This window comes from Rhinatrema bivittatum, chromosome 4, assembly GCF_901001135.1.
Source record: "Rhinatrema bivittatum chromosome 4, aRhiBiv1.1, whole genome shotgun sequence".
NCBI lineage: Eukaryota > Metazoa > Chordata > Amphibia > Gymnophiona > Rhinatrematidae > Rhinatrema > Rhinatrema bivittatum.
In genome coordinates, this window is record NC_042618.1 from 356,946,502 (window position 1) to 356,971,202 (window position 24,701).

Genomic DNA, 24,701 nt, shown 5'->3' on the forward strand with positions numbered 1-24,701 from the left:
AACACCTGCTGCGGCCTCCAGTTTTAAAAAGGAAAGTTGGTTTTTACCTGCTAATTTTTGTTCTTGTATAACACAGATCAGTCCAGACAAGTGGGTTTTGCATCCCAACCAGCAGAAGGAGGCAGAGAATAAAAAAAACCTTTCAGGCATTGCTACATAACAGAGTGCGCCACCTGTTGTCCCTCTATATTGATCTGTACCCAAGCCAAGTAGAGTGAAAAATCTTAAACTACCCTAACTAGGGTGAACAGAGAACTCACGGTTCCTCATCAAAGGAACTGAAAACCATTGTAACTCTACCAGTTCTGAATATATTCTCACAAAGAAGTTACAGACTGAGTCCATAAAGGTCTTTTGATAACAGGGGCATGGGTCTCTGGACTGATCTGTGGTATTACAGGAATGAAAATTAGCAGGTAAGAACCAATTTACCTTTCCTGTTCATACCTAGATCAGTCCAGACAAGTGGGATGTACCCTGGGCGGGCAACTGCTTGCAACACACTCTGGCCAAACATATACTTGTCTGGCGTCCTGACATCCAATCGGTAATGCCGGGTGAAAGTGTGAAGGGAAGATCACATTGCAGCCCTACAGATCTCGAGGAGAGACCAACTGACATTCCACTTAGGAGACTGCCTGCGCCCTAGTAGAATGCGCCTGCAACCCCTCTGGAACCTTCTGGCCCTTACAAAGATAGGCTGAGAAAAAAGTCTCCTTTAACCACCTAGCAATTGTAGCCTTGAACACTTTTGTTTCCTTTCTTTGCCCCACCAAATAAGACAAACAGATGATCTGAACGCCGAAAGCTGTTAGTGACCTTTAGATAACGTAACAGGAACTGACTCACATCCAACAAGTGAACTTCCCTGGACCGACGTCTCCAAGGCCAGATTAGGAAAGGTTGGAAGCTCCACTGTCTGGTTAAGATGTAAAGAGGAAACTACCGTTCGTAATGATACCCCATGCTCCATTATCCGCAGAAAAGGCTCTCTATAGGGCAAAGCCTACAGCTCCAATATTTGCCTGGCCAAACAAATTGCCACCAAGAAAACCGCTTTCAAGATCCTTCAGGGTTGCTCTCTGCATCAGCTCAAAGGGCTCTTCACAGAGCACTCACAGAAGCAAATTCAAGCTTCACGCCAGACACAACCTGCGCACTGGAGATCTCAAATGTTTGACCCCCTTTAGAAACTACGCCACGTCCGGGTGAGACACCAAGACAATCCAAAGCCGCCATTTGAACGTGGAGCGAATTATAGGCCAGCCCCTTAGCCAAGCCCTGTTGCAAAAATGCCAAGATATGTGGAATATCCACTCGCAAAGGATCCAACCCTTGAACAACACACCAGGACTCAAACACCCTCCACAACCAGACATAAGCCATGGACGTGGATGGTCTTCTAGCCTGGAGCAAAGTGGTAATAACCAACTCAGAGTATCCCTTCAACCGCAAACACCACCTCTCAAAAAAAGTCAAGCTGTGAGACAAAAGCGATCCTCTCGATCCGAGAAGACCGGTCCTTGTCGCAGCAAATCTGGCAAATGAGCCAATTGTACAGGCCCATCTACCATGAGCCGAACAAGGTCCACAAACCATGGGCGACATGACCACTCTTGCACTGCCAGTACTACCCTGCCTGGATGTCTCTCTATGCGCCGCAACACGCCCTACCAGGGGCCATGGAGGAAAGACATAGCAGGATCCCCACTGGCCAGGAAAGAACCCGACCTCTCTCCTGCAACTGAAAAAGAGAGGCACTATGGCATTTTTCCAAGTTGCCATTAGATCCATCTGTGGGTTGCCCCACCTGGCGCGAATCAAGTCGAAGGCTGCCATCGACAACTCCCATTCCCCTGGATCCAACTGTTGCCTGCTGAGATAATCTGCTTGCACATTGTCCACTCCAGCTATATTTGAAGCCGCTATTCCCTCCAGATACTGTTTTGCCCAAACAAAGAGTTCCTGTACCTCGAGAGCTACTCAGTAGCTGTTCACCCTGCCCTGATGGCCTGCCCATTGTGGCCTTGTCAGAGAACATGCTCACCACTCACCCATGAACCTGCGAGAGAAAACACAGCAACGCTCAGCGCACCAACCTCATTTCTAGACGATTGATAGACCAAGCTGCTTCCATTCGTGATCACAGACCTTGGGCAGACCGCCAGACAGACCACCCCCCAACCACTGAGGCTGGCATCCGTGGTCACCACGACTCAGTCTGGAGTCTCCAGATTCACCGCTTTCTCCAAATTGCGGTGAGAAAGCCACTAGGACAAAATGGATCTCTTGTCCCCCTGAAGCGGTAATGGCTGCTGAAAATCCTCTGACAACAGATCTCATCGGGACAGTAAAGCTCTCTGGAGAGGACACATGTGGACAAAGGCCCATGGAACCACTTCCAGTGTAGATGCCATTGAGCCCAGCACCTATAAATAATCCCAGGCTCTGGGGATCGGAAGGTGTAAAAGTATATGTGCCTGCAACTTCGCCACTCTCCCCGGAGTCAGAAACACCTTGTCAACCTGGGTGTTGAATAGCTGGATAACTCTTTGACAAGTGTATCAACCAGCCAAGCACGTGCAACATTTCCATGACCCTGTCACTGCCTGAGCACATTCCATCTGCGACTTTGCTCCGATAATCAGTCGTCCAGGTACGGAAGAACTAGAAACCCCCTCCCTTCTCAGGGCTACCGTCACTTTCGTGAACGTCCCCAGCGCAGTTGCTAGCCCGAAAGGGAGAGCCCAAAACTGGAAATGCTACCCTAACACCATGAACTGCAGAAACTTCTGGTGCTCCAACCTTATAGGTATGTGCAGATATGCCTCCATCAAGTCTAAGGATGCCAGAAACTCTCCTTTCTGCACTGCTGCTATTACCGTCTGGAACATTTCCATCTGGAAGCGTGGCACCCGCAGCACCATGTTGACCTTCTGAAGATCCAGAATAGGCCTGAACATGCCTTCCTTTTTGGGCACCACAAAATAAATAGAATACCTGCCCTTTTGTCTCTCCGCTGGAGGCACAGGCTCTTGCAGATGGAGCTAGTGGTCTCTTGGACTGCCTCCCGCTTGTTTCAGGATATGCAGAGGGACACCATAAAAGCGTCTCCCAGTGGACAAGAAAATTCTAAGTGTAACCATCTCTTATCACCTGTAGAATCCACTGGTCTGACATGATCTTGGTCCATTCCTTGAAGAAAAGGGTTAAATCTTCCCCTCACTGCTTCCACGGGACTGGCTTGACTTCATTGTGAGGCCTTACCGGCTCTGGCCCCGATTGGAACCCTCCCTGGGCATTCCGAAAGGACTGCGGTTGTGCAAAGGTTTGCTTCTGCCCTGAAGCTGGCACCCCCTTGCCTGACCAAAAATGCCTCAAGTCTCAGAAGCGAGAACGCGATGGAAAAGTCTTTTTGACTGCTTTCTTGTCCTCCAAGAGTTTATTCCCCTTAAACTCCCCTAACTGCTTCATCAGCTGTTCCAAATTCTCTCTGAATAGAGCTTTCCCTTAAAGGGAAGATTACATAATTGCGACTTGGACCAAACATCTGCTACCCAATTGCGCAACCACAGGAGCCTGTGAGCCACCACTGCTGAAACCATGTTCCTGCCGAAGTACACACTAAATCTTAAAGTGCATATGCCACACAGGCCACCCCGGCCTCCAATTGGACCTCCTGTCTGGAATTATCAACTGCAGTATGCTCCGCCTCCTGCACCCAACACAAGCAGGTCTTTTGCATCAGGTTCTCACAAATGGCCACCTGGAGAGTCAACGCTGGATCTCCAGCTTTTGGTCCTGAACATCCTTCAGCACAGCCGAACCACAGGGATGGTGGTCTTCTTAGTGACCGCTGATACCGCTGCATCAACCTTAGGTAGTCTCAACAGCTCCAAGGTCTCTTAGGTCAGTGTGTACAATTTTGCTTTTGCACTGCTGACTTTCAAGCCTACCTTTGGGGAATACCACTTCCGGTTCACTAACTTCCTTATCTTCTTGGGCACTGGAAAAGTCTTTGGTGGCTCCCCGAAGTCCATCCAGGACTGGGTCCCACACCCTCATTGTCTGAGTACTCAATCTACAGCTCCTCCAGAACCTGAGGAATGAGAGGTCTCAACTCTTCCTTCCGGAACAGCCGGACAACCCTCAACTTCATCCGGATCAGTTGCGTCCTTAGCCCACAGGCGGGCATCCAGATCACTATCTGCAGGATCATCTCCAGGCCCATGTGCAGGGTCATACCCCCCTCCCCCCCTCTGCATCTAGTGGGTCATTCAAGTCCTCCCAAGGTCTGTGACCACTGTCCTCATCTCCTGAAGTGCCTCCCAGACTCAGGCGATTCAAGAGACTCATGGACCCCTCTTTCAGAGTCATTCTAGGCCTCTTTGGGGGACACTGCAACCTTCCCACCAGAGGCCGTTTCCCCTCTGTCCCTTTCCTTTCCAAACAGGCCTTATGCAGGAGCAGAACGAAATCTGTGGAAAATTCCTCCACAACAGAGGGCTCATCACATGGCATGTCCCCCTCAGACTCCCCTTCACCAGCAAATTCCTCAGAATTATTCAGACTCACGGGAGACAGAGTAGGAGGGGAATCCTTGGGTTTTCCCCGCGTTTGCCTTCTGCCATGTGCCCCCTTAGAAACCGTGGTTCTTGCAGCCCCCCAGGAGCCTCTGGCACAGGGCCCGCCAACCACACGACTCTGCTCAAGCCTTTTACCTCACTAGAGGATCCCTCCCCCCTGGGAGAAAACGATGGACGTGGGAGTGTGATTCCCGATGGACCTGGGAGAGGTTCAGGCATCGGTACTTCCTTTACTATTTCTTCTTCCCTCTGTGTTGGCATTGGTACATCTGGTGATTTTACCACGATGGCTCCGATGAGGGTGTCCATTTTTGCTAAAATTGGTGCGAAAGGACATATCCAGCATCAGCATTGGTGTGGGTTGGAGTGGAACCGGCGATGGCATCGGAATGGGCACCAGTGACAGGAGTGGAACCGGTACCGGCGATGGTGGAATCGTGCTCGGTGCTGGCATCGGAGGCATGTCAAGGAGCGCGTCTCTAACTACCTGGTGGATGTAACCGTCCAGTTCCGCCCGCATAGCTGGTGAAACCAGAGCAGTTATGGGGGGAGGCAGCGAAGGCGATACCGGTACTTCCGCAGGGCCCTGTGGAGGTATGGTTCCTGGCACCAATATCGGTGGGGATCGCCTAGGAGTGGAAGGCCTCGATGGACATGGAGCGTCCTCTCTCCAAGGTTTCTTCGGCGCTGATTCGAGACCAGTCGATGGAATTCCGGTTATCGGATTGATTTCGAGATCGTAAGGCCTCCGATATCTATGCTTCTGCCTGTGCTCAATGCCCTTCTAGATGACAGACGTAGATTTTATCGAAGATTTTGAAGGGGTCAGTGACGGCCGATCCCCTGCTTCATCCGGTCTACGTTTTTTTAAGGACGACCTTCCTGATCGCTCCAGCCGGAGACAACTGTGTGGATGTCGATGTTGATGGCATTAGTTGGAGATGGAACAAATGCTCCATTTTCTCCATCCGCAGTCTTCTGCCTTTCGGCATCATCTCGGCGCATCTTGGGCACATCGAAACGTCGTGTCCCTCACCGAGGCAGAGTACACACTCGATGTGTGGGTCCGTGATGGATATGATGCAGCAACAATTCGGGCATTTTTTGAAACTCGTAGCCATAATGAGAGTCGGACAGCCGTCGATGACTTTCGAATACGGTTTGACGGTAGCGGAACCGACCGGAAAAAGTTGAAAGACTCACCGCGATGGAAAAAAGGGAGACCCCTACGGTGTTCTAAGTTTTTCAGAGTTTTTTCAATTTTTTCTCTGTAGTGAAAATTCACCACATAGGACTCCTAGAACCACGAGGCTAACGGCTTTGCAGAAAAAAGAAGACTGAAGGGAGACCCCTGTGGCTCGAGGGATCATGGCATGCTGGGCATGCTCAGTAGGCTCAGGATGCCAAGTCAAAAGTTTCTAGAAACTTTGACAGAAAGTTTTCCGGGATAGGGCTCCGTCAGTGACGTTACCCCAAATGTGAGGACTAGCATCCTGCTTGTCCTGTGATAAAAACCTTTTTTGGAAATAGTATGCATTTTAAAAATCAGCTCTTTTTTATATTTTTAATATGGGAAAAGATAGATGACTTGCAGATTTTCTAATACTGCTAGTTTTCAAAAGGAAAAAAATATAATTTAGATACAGATTCTATTAATCATTATGTTAATACTGAAAGGATACAATGAAGTTTGAAAATTTAGTTCATTTTGTTTAGGATTAAGGATCTTATGTTCAAACTTGTTTTATTGAAATGCAAATACATACAATTGCCCAGTTTGCATTGGTTCTTTTTGCACACTAGGCTAATTTGTCCAAACACAGTTTGCAGAATTTTAACATTTTTCATCCCTCCCCCCTGCCATAAGAGTCATAACAGTCAATGCAAGTCCCACAAACTTTCCTCCCTGTTCTCTAGGTATCCAGTTATGAGCATGTGGATCTACTCAAACCCAATTAAAGATTTAACAGTCTCCCATATGAGGATTGGTGGTTGATGGGTAGGATTAAGGATCTTAAAAAAAACCCAAAACAAAACATTTACACAACCTATAAATATTTGTACTCATACATATAATACTGACATTTACTCATAAGAATTAAAAAAAAATGGGCATTTATGCTAAAATTTTAAAGTATCTCTATCCTCCCCAAAGTCCATTTGCTTTTAACAGAAATGGTAGAGAAGGGGTCTGATGAGAGACTACACTACTCAGAACACAGTCAGCAGGTGAAATAGGTACCTTTATTTTACTGAGTTTCATTTGGATCTTCTTGGATACCAGGTCAGACCAGTACTTTTCTCCTAAGAAATCCCAAAACATCCTACCCAACAAAGCATTCACCCAAGCTTCCTGCTCCTCTCCTTCTGTTGTCTCGGTAACTGGCAGCTGTGGAGAGAAAACAGAATTGGATTTAGTCACTCTAGCTGGCTCTTACATTCCACCTAATCTAGTTTAATAATGCAATCCAATATTTGCATTATTAAACTAGTTTAGTTTTAACACAAGAGCCACGTGAGAATTTCTATAAAAGAATATGCAGATCTAGCTCATTTGACAGGGCAAACAATGTTTGAGAAACTGAATGACAAATTCTGAAACTAAGGAGGAGTGTAGTTGCTTTTATTTCCATAAATCTAGTATGGAGATTACTACTATTATCCACATACAGCTCTTTAAATAGCAATATGGGATAGGATAAAAGTAAGGTTTCTTACTTGTTTTGGAAATTATTTCATCTGACAGTTTTTTCCTGTTCCTTTGCACTTTCAGCTCAGCGAGAAACAAACTTTACTGTGCCTTCATTCACAAATACCTAGAGCTTTCTGTTGTGATACTGCCGCTGGACAAGCTGTGAGCGGCCTCTCACCTTCCCTGCTGGCTGGATGCCAGCTCTGTTCTCTCCCCGCGGCATGGAGTGCTGCTGACACTGCCCGTTTCTGGCACGGCCTGAGGCGCTGTTTTCCTCGGCAACCTCAACGCCTTATGTGACCAGAAGCACCGCTGACATTGCGATCCTTGTGGCTCTGGAATGCCACCAACGTGCTCTCTTCTGTGCGGCCTGGACTCACTGCCGTCTTGCCACTCTTGCACTTGACATCCCCTAGGTGCGTGCCTCTGCTCACAATCTAAAGGGCCTGTGGCAGGAAAAGCCTCACGGCCCTTCAGATGACATCACCTTGTCATGCCTTCAGCCCTATAAGGGATTCCCTGCCAGTTCAGTTTTGCCTTTGCAAAGAGTTCCCTTGCTCTTGGAATTCCTGTGCCATTTCTTCATTCTAGGAGTCTTTGCTTCTTCAAGGTCTTGTGTTTCTTGTTCTTCATGGGAGCTCCTTCATCTTGCCTGTTCCATGTTGCGGTCTCTCGTCGGTTCCTTGTCAAAGTCTTCTGCGCCTTCGTTTCATCCAAGTCTTCAGTCACATTCCAGATGTTCCAGTCCTCGTTTCCAACTTCTGTCTTCCAGCTCCTCGCTCGTCTTTCTTCCAGGCATACAAGCGTCGTGACTAGCCCACGGCAGGTTCTGTAGGGCGCCTCCTGGCACAAGGCCTGTCTCCAAGACTGTCTTCACTGGGTCAAGTCCTCGGAGTCCATCCTTGTTTTAGAGTTCCAAGTCAAGTTCCAAGTTTTTAGTCATGTTCTTAGTTCTGGTCTTGTGGACATTGTCCAGCTAGCGGATCTCCTTATTCCTCGTTCCAAGCCATGTTCCTCGTTCCAAGCCATGTTCCACGGGATGTCCTGGCTTTTGTCCATGTCAGAGTCTCTGTCCAGAGCCTGCCCGCGACCAGCTGTCGGGCTGTGTAGGGTGCCCAGCAGGATGGCATGGTCTGCAACCAGCTCTCAGGCTGTGTAGGGTGCGCTGTGGCACAAAACCTGTTTGAACCTGAACCCGAACTGGAGCCTTCGTCCATGTACCTAGTCTCCAGTGCCTTCATCATGTCCTTGTTGCCAAGCATCTTCATCCTGTCATGTCTTGTCTTGTGTCCTCGACCTCCGTCTGTCCTGATGCACAAGCCATTACTAGCAGCAAGTCCAAAAGGGCTATTGAGAGGCTGGAGGGCTACCCCAGAGTCCAACATTGCATTGTTGGGTCTCTCTCGGTGCGTGCAGGTTCAGCAGAGGCCTGAGTGAGCTACATTCCAAGTCCAAGCTACGTTCCAAGTTCAGCCCATGCCTGGATACATTCGCCTCCCCCGGTGCATACCTTGGAGCCTTGCCCTGAGATAGTGCCAAGGTCCAAGGACTCACTCTATCGAGCAAGTGACTTATCATTAAAATCATCCATTGTACCTGAAGACTGGAGGATAGCAAATGTAACCCCAATATTTAAAAAGGGCTCCAGGGGCGATCCGGGAAACTACAGACCGGTTAGCCTGACTTCAGTGCCAGGAAAAATAATGGAAAAAGTGTTCTAAACATCAAAATCACAGAACATATAGAAAGACATGGTTTAATGGAACAAAGTCAGCATGGCTTTACCCAGGGCAAGTCTTGCCTCACAAATCTGCTTCACTTTTTTGAAGGAGTTAATAAACATGTGGATAAAGGTGAACCGGTAGATATAGTATACTTGGATTTTCAGAAGGCGTTTGACAAAGTTCCTCATGAGAGGCTTCTAGGAAAAGTAAAAAGTCATGGGATAGGTGGCGATGTCCTTTCGTGGATTGCAAACTGGCTAAAAGACAGGAAACAGAGAGTAGGATTAAATGGGCAATTTTCTCAGTGGAAGGGAGTGGACAGTGGAGTGCCTCAGGGATCTGTATTGGGACCCTTACTTTTCAATATATTTATAAATGATCTGGAAAGAAATACGACGAGTGAGATAATCAAATTTGCAGATGACACAAAATTGTTCAGAGTAGTTAAATCACAAGCAGATTGTGATAAGTTGCAGGAAGACCTTGTGAGACTGGAAAATTGGGCATCCAAATGGCAGATGAAATTTAATGTGGATAAGTGCAAGGTGATGCATATAGGGAAAAATAACCCATGCTATAATTACACAATGTTGGGTTCCATATTAGGTGCTACAACCCAAGAAAGAGATCTAGGTGTCATAGTGGATAACACATTGAAATCATCGGTTCAGTGTGCTGCGGCAGTCAAAAAAGCAAACAGAATGTTGGGAATTATTAGAAAGGGAATGGTGAATAAAACGGAAAATGTCATAATGCCTCTGTATCGTTCCATGGTGAGACCGCACCTTGAATACTGTGTTCAATTCTGGTCGCCGCATCTCAAAAAAGATATAATTGCGATGGAGAAGGTACAGAGAAGGGCTACCAAAATGATAAGGGGAATGGAACAACTCCCCTATGAGGAAAGACTAAAGAGGTTAGGACTTTTCAGCTTGGAGAAGAGACGACTGAGGGGGGATATGATAGAGGTGTTTAAAATCATGAGAGGTCTAGAACGGGTAGATGTGAATCGGTTATTTACTCTTTCAGATAGTAGAAAGACTAGGGGGCACTCCATGAAGTTAGCATGGGGCACATTTAAAACTAATCGGAGAAAGTTCTTTTTTACTCAACGCACAATTAAACTCTGGAATTTGTTGCCAGAGGATGTGGTTAGTGCACTTAATATAGCTGTGTTTATAAAAGGATTGGATAAGTTCTTGGAGGAGAAGTCCATTACCTGCTATTAAGTTCACTTAGAGAATAGCCACTGCCATTAGCAATGGTTACATGGAATAGACTTAGTTTTTGGGTACTTGCCAGGTTCTTATGGCCTGGATTGGCCACTGTTGGAAACAGGATGCTTGGTCTGACCCAGTATGGCACTGTTGGAAACAGGATGCTTGGTCTGACCCAGTATGGCATTTTCTTATGTTCTTATGACTGCATTTCTGTGCTCACATTTTCCCATATTTAAAAAAAACACCTTTTCCTGCTCCATTTAGCCCAGCTGTTACTGCAGTAGCCTTTAGCAAGAAGCTACAAACCACGAGTCACTCAGGAGGCAGGTAAATACATCCCTTTGTCTCGCCACTAGGTGTCACCATTGTGTGATAGCAGGGAATCCCTTCTATTTCCTTAACCTTGTAGCTACGTAAGCACTGCCTCAGCCACTCCCTAGCCAGCCAAAAAGGCAGAGGCCAGGTTCACACAACACTGCTCACTGTGCCATCAGAACAGCTCAGTAAAAGTGTTTTGTTTTTTTTAATTGTATATCAGAATAAAATACTGTTTCCCCTTAATAATGGAAGTTATATATGTAACTCCCAAACTGCTGACACTAGAATTTTACTAAAAATTTATAAAAATATCTTTTGGGCAACAAAACCCTGGGCTTGTATTTTTCAAGCTTGGACATGAGGGCAATATGAAAGCCATACAATTCCTTAAAGCTTCTGAAAGGATTCAATAGCTACCAACTAAACTAATATATGTAAACCATTTGAAATAACCTGAAATTAAATATTACAACTTGGGTAATGAAACAAATAGTCATCCTGTAGGTTTAACTTTTCAAAATGCAGACATTACCACTTCTTGTAAAAATGTAAAGCCAAGAAAATCAGCTTTTTGGGATCAGTGATCACCTACCAGATCTATAAAAGAGGAAGAGAGAAGAAAGAAAAGAGAACCTCAGGGATACCCACATATCTATAAGCAAAGCAAAAATAAAAACAATTTGTATAGTTTTTTCTGGGGTGGGGGAAGAGGTAGGACCAGCCATCTTTGACTTCTAGGCTTCCAGTCCAATTAGCACTTGCTTCAACGCTACTCTCTGAAACCTATGGCAAGGTGGCCTGAAATGAGACACTATTCGCATGTTAGTCAATATTTTTCCCCTTAAATTTCTTCAGTCAGTTGCATGTCACAGCAACAAATTTCTAATCCCAGGACATGGCCTGAGCTCCCTTTGTAACCCTACAGAGATATTACCATGAGCCAAGTAGCAGGCATGGCCGGCTCTAAGTTAAATGGCAACTCCCTCCTCCAGTCATTCTCTCCCCCTATTCCTTCTCTCCCTCCAGGCATTCTCCCCCTTCTCCCTCTCTTCCATCCATTCTCTCCCCCCTCCTATCCTGGATCTTCCTCTCTCTCACTTTGTGTCTCCATTTCCCCTCTCCTTAACCCCAACTCCATACTACCCCCACCTCATGTACAGTCTCCTCCATGTAGGTCTCCTTCTTCTTGTCACCCCATCCCCACCTCTATATAGCTCTCTCTCTAATGACCCCTCCCCATGTGATCTCACAGCTCATGCCACAAGACAAGACAAGCACAGCACAGCCATTAAGTACCACTCGTTCTTCCAGCCCAGTGTGGTGGGCTGAAGGCAGATCCAGCCCAGCCCAATGGGCGATTCTGGTGGCATGAAGGTGCCCCTTGTCTCAAGGAGTCCTAGTTTACTGCCCAGCTCACCTTACCCTTCAGCCAGCCCTGGAGGCAGATACTGCTGTTATGCGTACACAGCCTCCAGAATTCCCTTCTGGGGGCTGTGGATATTCCCTCTTCATTCATTTATTCTTGGCTTAAATGTGAGTCACCACTCTACTGCAGGACCAAAAATTGCTGTAAAAAGTTATACATAAAACCATTTATGTGGAAAGTTAAACACAATGCCTTACTTTTTTTGTAGCCGTTGGGCTGCTGTCTGTACTGTGAATTGGGCTAACTGTAGGGCTTCTCTCTTCTAGTGGAACAAAATTTGCCATGTATACACTGTAATCCAAAAACATCTTCTGTCGGATGGTTCCTGCCAGATCCTTTTGTTTGGACTGTGGCAGGATTTCTTCCAGGCTTCCTTTACTACTGCTCCGACTGTGACTGAAGATTCCAGACTGGCTATTTTGCCTACTGTGTGTTGACAAGAACCCTAGATGGAAGGAACACAGATAAGATTAAAGAAAAAAACAAAACAAAACAATAAAAAAATATAAAGAGCATGAGGCACCTATAAACACATACAAAAGTGTAGTCTCTCTCCTTTTACAGCTCTTTACTATGCTCAAAGAGATCATCATGTACAATTTCGGTACTTTTCAAACACCAGTACATTAGTAGTAAAAGAAAGATTTAGACAAGTCAGCTGATAGTCAAAAAATTTATTTAACTGCCTTTTTTCGTCTGATTTTTATTCCTGTGATGCAGAGTTACAATTTTGAAAGGTTCTCCTACTTAGCCATTCCCAGTCCTACAATCTAATTAATTCGAAGTATTGCAGTGCTTACCCATATTCAAATCCCATATAGGTAGGGACTCAATTTTATAGCAAGTAGAAAAAATATAAAATTACCAGCATCTAACAATGTGAAATTGACTACCATTGCAGTTTAGGGCTGGACACAAAGGACGGTGTAATATTGGCAGACTGCAGCCAGAGAGGGCAAGAGCGATTGCAATGGCAGGAGAATGTAGCAGGGGACTGTAGTGGCAGATTGGGACCCAGGAGGGAGGTGGAGACAGCAGCGGTAGATTATAACCCAGGAGAAAAGTAGGTAGGGGTTGCCACACGGCTCCATTTCATAAGGAACAGGCTAATCAAATTCTGGTTTTACCCTATTGCATGCAGGGATTTGTAGTTCTGATTGTCCCAGGTAAATCAACGGGACAATTAGAACTACAAGTCACTATGTGCAATAGGGCAAAACCAGAACTGGATTATTCTGTTCCTTATGAAATGGAGCCAGGTGGCAACCCTAGAGAAAAGACAGCAACTGCAGTGGCAGCTGAGGGCCAGGGAGGGGTTTTCATGTATGGATGTTTCAAAAAGTAACAAAAAATGGAAAAAATATCTTTTCAATGAGGTGCTAGAAGAAAAATACAATAAAATCTGATCCTTCTATGTAGACATCGCTCAGATGTCAAGTATGAATACAGCGGGAAGAGTTTTAAAAACAGATAGCCATGGACATAATAAATTGTGCACAAATCTTATTCTAAAAAGTTATAAAAATAATCATAGTAATCAATAATATGAGGGGAAAGGAGACCTATAAATAAGACCAAAAGGAAGGAGAGACAAGAAACAAGCAGAGTAATATTTTCAACTATTGAGCTAGTACTGCATCTTTAAAACAATAGATCTGTAAAAAAAAAAAAATTCTTCACTAAAATGACCATTTGTGAAAAATTATTCAAGAGTCATATTCATGGTGGAGGCCCAAGCAGCAAAGAAAGCCAATTGAACTGCAGAGTTTCTTACGTGTAATAGGTGTTCTCCGAGGACAACAGAATGCTGGTCCTCACACATGGGTGACATCATCCAAGGGAGCCCAGTACAGAAAACTTATGTCAAAGCTTCTGAAACTTTAATTGTGCCTTACTGAGCATACCCACACATGCCATTATGCCACATCAATGCAGGTTCCCTTCAAGTCTTGTAACTTAGGAATTAAAAAAACAGAGAAACCAACTACAAGGGGAGATGGGTGGGTTTCACGGGGAACAATGTCCTGCTATTCTCGGAGAGCACCTATTACAAGTTAACAACTCTGCTTTCTCCAATGACATGCAGGATGGCAGACCTCACACATGGGAAATCCCTAACTACAGGCTGCACCCAATGAAAAAAGGGGGGGGGAACAACAAAAGCCAACAGGTGCAACAATATTTTTTGTCAGCAACAAGTGGGCCTTAGGAGGGAAAATAGTTGGGATCTACATCTTAAACAAATTCTGGTGGACAGATTGGCCAAACTTATTGTTGTGTCGGCCATCCCTGTTCAAACAATAGTGAGATGTGAATCAATGACGAGAACTCCAAGTCATAACCTTGCAGATGAGCCACACACCCTGTCATGGCTTGGACAGAGTGAGCCTTGACATGGCTTACCAGATTCATCCCTGCCTGAATGCAACAGAAGGAGAGGCAATCTGCTAGCCAATTAGATATAGGCTGGCAATAGCAATTAGGGATGTGCATTCATTGCAGTAATACGCACATATCTCATCATTACATACACATACATCATCTGTTTTGCACACCTAGTATCTATTCGTGAGTTATGCACATACTGCCGAAAAAATGAAATGAATGGAGCAATGAATGCACTTCCCTGACGGCAATCCCTAGTCCAGGGGTCGGGAACCCATGGCTCGCGAGCCAGATATGGCTCTTTTGAGGGCTGCATCTGGCTCGCAGACAAGTGTCGCCATACTTCGCGGTTCCCCGCTGACCCAGCTGCTCCCCGGTCCTCCGCCGCCCGGGCTTAAAATGCTGTCAGCCCGGGCGGAACGCGGCAGGACAGCTGGAGTCAGCGGCACCGGCGTGCTCTCTTCTCCTCCCCCCCCCGGCCCGGAAGAGGAAGTGGAGAGCATCGGGTGCCTGCGCGGGAAGAAGAGACCACACTAGCGTGGTCTCTTCTTCCGCGCAGGCACCCGATGCTCACCACTTCCTCTTCCGGGCCGCCGGGGGGAGGAGAAGAGAGCACGCCGACTGGAGTCATCCGGGTGCCTGCGCGGGAGTCATCGTGTGTCAGCCGGGTGCCAGCGCTGGAGTCATCGGGTGCCTGCGCGGGTCTTCCCGCGCAGGCACCCGATGCTCTCCACTTCCTCTTCCGGGCCGCGGGAAGAAGAGAGCACGCCGGTGCTCTCTTCTTCCCGCGGCCCGGAAGAGGAAGTGGAGAGCATCGGGTGCCTGCGCGGGAAGACCCGCGCAGGCACGCTAGTGTCCGATGGGAAGAAGACTGCAGCGCGGCTCGGAGGAAAATGAAAATCTTCAACCGCGGCCGATGGGGACTCCGCCTTCGCCTCCGCGAGGGCTGAAAATGAAGGAGGTTAGCGTTGGGAGGTGGCTGCTGCTGCCGCGAGTTCCCGGGGGGGGGGGGGGGAGAGAGAGAGTGAATGAGCGAGCAAGCATGTGTGTTTGAGATCCTGTGTGTGTGAGTGAGAGATTGCATGTATGTGAATGATTGAGAGCCTGTATATGTGAAAGAGAGTATGTCTGTGATTGAGATCCTGCCTGTGAGAGAGAGAGCATGAATGTAAGTTTACCATTGGGAACCTGTATGTGTAAGTTTGTAATTGAAAACCTGTTTGTTTGAAAGAGTATGTGTGTATGATTGAGATCCTTTGTGTGTGAGAGAGATCATGTGTATGTATGATTAAAGAGCCTGTGTGTATAAGTAAGAGAGAGATCATGTGTGTCTGTGTCTGATTGACAGCTGGTTTAGGTGATGGAGCATGTGAGTATGTGATTGAGAGCCTGTGTTTAAATGAGAGAGAGAGACCATGTGTGTCTGTGTGATTGAGAGCTGATTTAGGTGAGGGAGCATGTGAGTATGTGATTGAGAGCCTGTGTTTAAATGAGAGAGAGAGACCATGTGTGTCTGTGTGATTGAGAGCTGATTTAGGTGAGGGAGCATGTGAGTATGTGATTGAGAGCCTGTGTGTAAATGAGAGAAAGAGAGGACATGTTTGTAAGCATGTGAATGAGAGTCTGTGTGTGAGAGAAAAAGACAGCATGTATTTATGTGATTGAAAGCCTGTGTGTGTGTAAGCGTGAAAAGATAGACAGCATGTGTGTAAATGTGTAATTAAGAGCCTATATAAGTGAGAGAGAAAAAACATTTGTGAGTGACTGAGAGCATGTGTGTATAGGTGTGTCATTGAGAGCCAGTGTGAGAGAGAGAGCGCTGGTATGTGACTGAGAGAGGAGAAAGTTCCAAGCAAACCACCCCACCTCCTGGGGTGGATATCAAACGTTCCCAGGTATGCAGAGCAAAAAAATTTTTGTATCCTTATTATTTTTCATTACTGGATCTTTGTGTCTGCTATTTTGAAATATTTTGTTGGTATCTGGAAATGTTTTATATGAGTTTTTAATTATTGGATATTCCACTCATCAGCTGTTTCGAAATATGTTCTTTTTGTTAGTACAGTTTTACTGCTGATGATTTTATATTTCTTGATTTGTTTTATAAGGATGTGTGATGTTTCTTTTTTCCTTTGTTACACTGCATACAGAGACTCTGGCTTGTTGCAGTTTCCAATTCAGTTTTTGTCTGCATGCTTCTTGTTATGCGTTTTGGTCTCTTTATTCTATGTTAGGTGAGGGACAGCACGTGATTCAGGTGAGGTTTTCTGCTGGCGTGTAGTTTCTGTGTAGGACTCTATAGCAGCCTGACTTGGTCCGTTTTCCTAATAGGAGATGTATTGGTGTCTTAAGGCCTGGTGTAATATTTTCAGAGACTTATTGTACTTTAAAAGTGTGATCTTACATAAAATGCACACATTTACTTGTATTTAGTTTTAAACATATTGTATGGCTCTCATGGAATTACATTTTAAAATATGTGGCGTTTATGGCTCTCTCAGCCAAAAAGGTTCCTGACCCCTGCCCTAGTCTGTATCAAAACAAACAAAAAGTTGGGTGGACTTTTAATATGCTTCAGTCCTCTCCCCATAGAAGGCCAAGACTATTTTGCAGTCCAAATTATGCAATGCTCGCTCCCCTTTTTTTCTAAAAAGGGGGGGGGGGGATTAAAATCCCACCATCACGAGGCCCGAAAGGTGCTCTGCCCGAGCCAATACCATCAAAGAAGAGAGTGCTGTATTGGAACCACTGCTTCCAGTAGGAGGGAACACTATGACAGGTAAGTTGGGGTAGGGGGGGCAAGACCATAGGTTCGCCAAGGGTGCTAAATATTCTTGCACTGGCTTTAGTCTGCTGGTGGCGATTTCCTCCTCGGTACTCTTCCTCCAGCCAAAATCTCAAGGATGGGTGCATTTGGCTGGATCCAGAGGAGCTCTGACAACCTGGGAAAGCTCCCTCCCCTGAGGAGCCAGAGATCAACAGCAGGGTGGTAGTCATCGACCATGACTCCCCTTTGGGCATCAGCATCAAATCCGGCATCAGTGCCTCGCCAATGAATACCTGCAAGGAATTGAGCAGAGGCTCAAGGGTCCACAGCACTTGCCTAGGTGCCCTTGATGCCCTGCAGCACCTTCTCCAAGGTTTGCTGGCTCCTTCTATACAACTCCTCTTTGAAGACTGCCTATACCAACACAGACTGAGAGGCCAGAGGGGTGACCACATCCTCCTTGGAACCAAAAGGTGGATCGGTGGTAGACACCTGGATCAATGGAAGCTGTCCCGCATCCTGAGTCTCTGGCCTGCTTAGAGGTACAGCTCTCCTTACCACGGGATCGCTTGGAATGGGGCAAGGGATTACTCAGCATGTGCCAAACTGTTCCCACTCCCAGAATCGAGCACTGATGGAGACCAATGCCAATGCTTCTTCCTTCAATGCTCGGATAGGTATCTCCTCAAAGGAGGTATCGAAGAAGCAGAACCTTTTCTTCAATCAGGAAGAGTCAGACAAAGGTTCCCTATTGGCCGGTGGCATCCAGGGAACAGATGGTCCACTCAATGCCAGTGGTGGTCTCTCCACTGATGCAGCTCTGAGGTTTGGATGTTGATGCCCGAAAGGTTTTTCCACTAGTTTCATGAAGGACTGGCACCTTTTTTTGGGTCATGGTCACATATTTTAAACATCCTTAGACACCAGGCAGAAGATACATCTATCATGCATTGAGGGCATCGCTGGAACCCATTAGACATGACTGGCCAAAAGATGAGGGAAGAAAAATCAAACTAAATGGTGGCAGTGACTCGAAATCCAGCAGGTACTGATGGCGCACCACCATGGAACAGAGTACGAAGTTGAACAGAAACTTAAGAGAAAATGACAAAAAAACAAACAAGCAAGCAAATAGTGGGACCCATGACAAATGATACAGGGAATCTGGAAAAAACCCAAAAGGCCCAGAAAACAGGAGCATGAGGCACAAAACCATGACTAAAGGGCTCCACGGAAAAAGAAAGACTGAAGGGATCCCATGTGGACATGTGACATAATGGCATGTGCGGGCATACTCATTAAGGCAAAATTAAAGTTCTAGAAACTTTGACTGAATTTGGCACAAAAACTTACATCAGACGATGTCACCCAAACAGTGGTGGGACCAACTTTTTCTGCACTTTGTGCAAATATTCAGAATTATTCATCTCCCCTCCCTTAACCTACAAGTGGCTGCTCCAGCACAGTGCTTTCTTCTTTGGTGGCAAAGGCACAACTGTCCCTCTGGTGGTGTCGGCTCCAGCAAAGCACCCCTTCTCTCTCCTCTCTTATTCAGCATGCTTCTTTTTCTCTTCCCCTCCTTCCTCTGAATCCCACACAATCCATTCTCTGGCCTGAATCCCCCAATTTCTTGCCCCCAACTCTTTCCCCGCATCCCAAGCTTTCTCTCACTCCATGCCCTGCAACCCCCCTCTTTTTCTCTCCCTCCACTTGCCATGCCCCTGCCACTACTTGTCCAGCCACTTGTCCCTGTCACTACTTGCCCAGCATTCCCCTTTTTCTCCTCCAGCCACTCCTTGTCCAGCGGCATCCCTCATCCCTCCCACTCATCCCTTGCTTAAAATCTTCCCTCCACACCTCATCACCTGCACAGCAGCAGCCCCCTCCCCCTTGCCCAGCATCCCCCTCTCTGCCAACCAACTCTTCAGCAACAGAAGCCCCCTCTCCCCAACACCCTGCCCAGCAGCATTCTCTTCTCTCTTACAGCCTGCTGCCCAGTGATCTGAGTCACTTCTCCTTCATCCCTCTTCCCAGCAGCATTACCCTCTCCTCAAAAACCTCCTTTCCCAGCAGCTACAGCTCCCTATCCTTCATTCCTCTGCCCAGCAGTAGCAGCAGCCCCCTCACCACCCCTCTGCCCAGCAGAAGCAACCCCCTCTGCCCACAAGCTGCAAACCCCCCACCCAATAACTGTCCCTTCTTTGGTTTCCCCTTTCACACACTGCCCAGTGGCAACATCCTCCCCCCAATATCACCCTTTTATTCCCTCTATTCTCTCCTATGCCAATGGTGCTGCAATGCTATAGAAATGTCTGCAGCAATAAAATCTGCACAGGGGTTGTGAGCCATCATGCACCCACAGGCCCTGAGGCATTCCTGATCCTTCTCCCATTCAAGCTTATTTATTGTACTGATTGGAGGTCCCCCAGGATGGGTTTGGGAAACATTTCCTTGGGTCCTTGTGCCCCTTCTCTAATGAATTTTCAGGCCTATAGCCACCCCCTGGATTTTGAAAATCAAACTCAGTAATCATTACGACCCCACCACAACCCTTCCCAGAACAATCCTGCAAAATGATATAACTGGAAATCATTTTTTTTTAAATATTAAAAATTGTGTGTATGTATGTGATTTTTGGAGACAAATTGCAAAAAACAACAAAAATCCCCAAAAAATACCTAAAATCATCAATTAAAAGATTCATACTACACTAGGTGAAGGTAATCTCTGAAATGGCTGGTTGGGCTGAACTGGAATATTTTCTCCTCACTGCTCAACAGGGAAAAACATTCAAATTCTATTGTCACTACAGTAACAGTGATACAAAGTCCCTCCGTTACCAGGCACTTTGTGAAGTAATACAAAACCCTGCAGAACGTCACTCAGAACCTACAGTATATAGCAAGTTTGCTATACCAAAACAGCATTAATTCCCAGAACTCAAACAGCAACAACCCTGTATGAAAAGGCAACACTGAAAATATTCTACCTGGCCCTTAAATACCAATGCACCTTCTAATGGGTAAGCAGAAAACGTTGGGACTGCAACAAATCCTACACATAACCTACTTGCTAGCAGAATGTTTCAACTTTCTCTCACATACAGAACACAGACCCTCACCAAATACAGAACGAGGGAGCACAAGTTTTGTAAATAGAAACATGCAGACAAAAACTGAATTCTTCTTTGTTCTACTATCCACTCCAGTTGCTCCCAACCATACACAAACACTTTCTGTTCTCTGCAGACAGAAGGGCTGGGGCAGAGCAAGAGATGAGAAGGGACTGGATTAGGGAGGGGGGGGGGGGGGGGAAGCTTTTTTTTTTTTGGCTTTGCATTATGCTTTGTCTGTGCCAGGCTCACCCCACTTCCCACATACTTTTCCTTGCATGCTGCGTAGGAGGGGAGAGGTTGGAATAGGAAACAGAGCTGTTCTCTGCTGCCTGAGATTCTGGTCAGTGGCCAATAGATTCATCAGGGCAGAGCCTTGTGTAATTATGCCCATAGGCAGAAGTAGCTCTGCTGATGGTACTCCCTTAGGCTTGACACCCGGAGCAGCTGCCCCCTCGCCGCCCCCCCTGTAGTGCTGGCCCTGTACCCATGAGGACTGCCCCCTGCTTGTCCTCAGAGAAACATGACAAGGAGTAGCTGCCTGGTAGTTAGAAAAGCAGGCATCAAACCAGGGGAAGTCGGAATTCAAATCCCCTGATGCCCCTTGAGACCTGGGGCATGTCACTTCACCCTCCATTGCCGCAGGTACAAAGACTGTAAAGCCCTCTGGAGACAGTGAAATTCCTAATGTACCTGAATGCAATCCACTGTGAAGTAATGGACCAGTCATGAAAGGTGGAATATGGAAACAAAATCTTTGTTAATGAGCCAATTAGTAAACAAGTCTGCCAGCTCCTCTCTGATTTACCAGCAGCTACTAATGAAGCTCAAGGTGAATACAAGTGATTTCTATCAGCTTCTTTACTGAAATCTCCTTCATTTTTGATCAATTAATTCTTAAGTGTAAAATGAATGCTAGAAACAATTTCAATTCTGCTTCAGATTCTGCTTCATATTTTAGATGCTTGTCTGTTTATATTATAAAGATGTAATAACTCAAGAGAAAAACTTATCAAAAAACCTTAAACTAGGAATAAATAATGAAATACACCAAACCTCCTTCTGTGCACCCATATACAACAGAAAGCATTTGGGAGAAGTAGGCAGACACTGATTTGTATGTTATTACTTGAAAGAACAGGAAATATTGTAAAGGGGCCACCAACACATTCCCCCTTTTTCACCATCAAACACCCTCTGTCTTTATAACTTCTATCATATAGAGAATTTTATCATTACCAGGTTTGCTTCCAGTCAGACTCACTGATTTCTTCAACTCAGATTTGAGCTTGGAAGCCAGAAGGAATCTTCGGAACCATTCCTCCTTTTCCCTGCCTGTCCTTCCAAAGAGATACAGAATTTGATCCTTTTGGCCAACAGTTTTTCCTCCTTCTTGAAGAGAATTTGATTTCTTGTATTCTTCAAATGCTACATCTCCTTTTTCTGAAGGTGGCCTCTCTTCTAGGTTCTCTTTATCTGTCTGGGTCTTTGACATAAAATCTTCTTGTCTAGCAAGTTCAATGCAAATAGGATACTTTTTATTCCATATCCGCTTTCGAGCCAAGCTCCTGGGAACAAGATAGATCTGTAGAATACAAATGTAATACTTAAACAAAGAAAAGAATTATAGGAAGCTTTTTTTTTTATTTTACAAGCTTTTAAAGTGTAGAAAAGATATAGTACACTATCCATAACATGATCATTTTCTTGCATTTTATGAATTAGGAGAAAAATACTTGTGTAACAAAACTATTTCTGAACTGCCAACAAGGAGCTGCTTGGTTCTTCAACATTTGGGGAAAGAAACAATGGTCAATTATTTAGAACATAAGATTTGCCATACCGAGTCAGACCAAAGATCCATCAAGCCCAGTATCCTGTTTCCAACAGTGGCAAATCCAGGACACAAGTACTTGGCAGGATCCTAAAGAGTAGATACATTCCATGCGGCTTACCCCACAGATAAGCAGTTGATTTCTGCAACTCTGTCTTAATAATGTTTTTTGTTTCTTGTAATCTGTTTTGTACAATTCTGTTCATAAAGGCAGAAAATAAGCAAATGGTTTATAGTTTATTGTTTTTCTAAACCGTCCATCAGCTGTAGCCTTCACAATGGTGTACAATTATATTTAAGATAAGAAATACAACAAATTCGTAAAAAGATAACCGCTAAAAATACTAAGAGATGCACCCTCATCTTGAGTATTGTGTGCAGTTCTGGTCACCATATCTCAAAAAGGATGTTGCAGAAATAGGAAAGTATAGAGAAGGGTGGCCAAAAGGACAACAGGGATGGAATGATTCCCCTAAGAGGAAAGGCTAATGAGTTTAGGACTCTATGGCTTGGATAGGAGTGGGCTGATAGAGGTCTATAAAATGATGAGTGGAGTGGGAAGAGTAAACATGAATTGGTTACTCTTTCAAAAAATACAAAGACTAGAGGACACAAAATGAAGTTATTAAGTTGTACATTTAAAACTAATAAGAGAAAATATTTTTTTACTCCACGCATAATTAAGCTCTGGAATTCATTGCCAGAGGATGTGGTGAAAGCTATTAGAGTAGCTGCATTTAAAAAAGGTTTGGACAAGTTCCTGGAGGAAAAGTCCATAAACATTCATTAAAGTCAGCAAACTATATAAATTACCACTGTATAAAATCCTATCATAGCATCAGCAATAATAAAAGCACCCAAATTATTCTGTTTCACAACACTGGCCTTTCTAATCATGGCTGTCAATTTATGATCTCTGTATAAGCCTGATTGAACAAATACATTATCAGTTCTTTTTGAAATTTTTTCATATCTGGCTCTAATTTAAGAGTCAGTGGAAGACTGTTCCACAGAACAGGTGCAGCAACTGAGAATGCCCTAGATTGCACCATCTGCAAGTGGTACTCCTTCACAGGAAGAACACCCAATTGCCCATACTTGGATCATAAGGGCCACCCAAGAATATAAGCGACCAACAGTTTTAAATATTCTGAGCCATCTTTCTGTAATGCTTTAAAGATTATCTTGATAAATTTAAATTGTGCCCGGAATGCTACAGGAAGCCAATGGAGTTCCCTCAATGTTACGGTAATATGCTTCCTTCAGCCAATTCCCACTATCGTTCTTTCAGTGCTATTCTGGGATATTTATTTTATTTATTTAAAATCTTTTCTACACCGTTCTGAAGTTATCTTCATTTTTTTTTTTTTTGGAAGACCCACATAAATAGCATTACAATAGTCCAGAGTAGACAAAATTAACCCTTGTCCCACTGTACACGTCATTTTTGCATAAGTATCTAGGACACCTGAACACTCTTAACTTGAAAAAGACTGTTTTTAATACAGTTCTAATCTGAAATTTGAATGATATTCTAGAACCTAAAACAAGTTGGAGCGGAGGAATAGTCTAGTGGTTAGAGCAGTGGGCTATGAACCAAATCCAGGGTTCAAATCCCATGGTCACTCTTTGTGACCTTAGGCAAGTCACTTTACCCTCCATTGACTCAAGGACAAAATTAGATTGTAAGCCCTCTGTGGATAGAGAAATACCTTCAGTACCTGATTATAACCTGATTTGAAGTGACAAAAAAAAAAAAAAAAAAAAGTGGAATAAAATAAGTTCTCAAGTTCCTGACAAAAATGAGTAAAATTTCCCATCAAATTGATACTGGGGAATTTCATGAGACATACTGCTGCTAATTTTGCAGTTCTATTGATTTTGCAGATAGGTAATGGGCAAACTATTTCAACACAGTTTTTCCAATTACAATTGCAGACAATCTGGACAATAAGATCTTGTGAAACTTGCCAGGTTCTTATGGCCTGGATTGGCCACTGTTGGAAACAGGATGCTGGGCTTGATGGACCCTTGGTCTGACCCAGTATGGCACGTCCTTATGTTCTTAACATACTGAATGCAGAAGAAATATCTAACAGCATTACAGCAGCAGATTTTCTTTTATCCATTTCCCTTCAGAGTGTGTTGACTAGAGACCCCAATAAGGTTTCTGTGCTATGGTTTGACCATAAAGTACACTGGTTTGGGTTCAATATGGCATTGGACATTATTCAATTGACACAAGGCACATTTTTCTACAAATTTAGATAGACAAAAGTAAATATGGGTCTTAATTTACCAAATCCCATGTGACAGCTGCCATTCTCTTTAAAATTGGCAATACTCTCGCACCTTTAAGGAGATGGACAGATGGTCCTCCTGAAATGAGGCATTAACAATGCTTGCAACTAATTCTGCAAATGTATTTTTCAACAAATCAACCAGCCAAAATGAACATGGGTGAGGGAACAACCCCCCCATTTTTTTTTTTTTTTACAGAAAGGATGGAAATTACATCATCTTCAGTTACAGGATGAAAAAAGATCCACCTTGTATCAAAAACATTTTCAGGCAAGAAATCTGAAATTTCTAATTTATCCTGTCTTCCACTAACATTCTTTAACACCTGACCTAAGA

The 24,701-nt window shown here is 45.0% G+C and overlaps 1 protein-coding gene across 3 annotated transcripts in view; it reads right to left on the reverse strand.

The window, feature by feature from the left end:
• The window catches only part of TEX2 (testis expressed 2), a 158,062-nt gene that overhangs the window by 68,439 nt on the left and 64,922 nt on the right, over nt 1–24,701 (reverse strand). For all 3 annotated transcript variants that reach the window (XM_029600741.1, XM_029600740.1, XM_029600739.1), the window contains 3 exons: nt 21,470–21,815; nt 12,164–12,411; nt 6,829–6,975 (listed from right to left, as the gene is read on the reverse strand). In XM_029600741.1, coding sequence (XP_029456601.1) covers nt 6,829–6,975; nt 12,164–12,411; nt 21,470–21,815 — 741 coding nt within the window. The remainder of the gene's footprint in view (nt 1–6,828; nt 6,976–12,163; nt 12,412–21,469; nt 21,816–24,701) is intronic.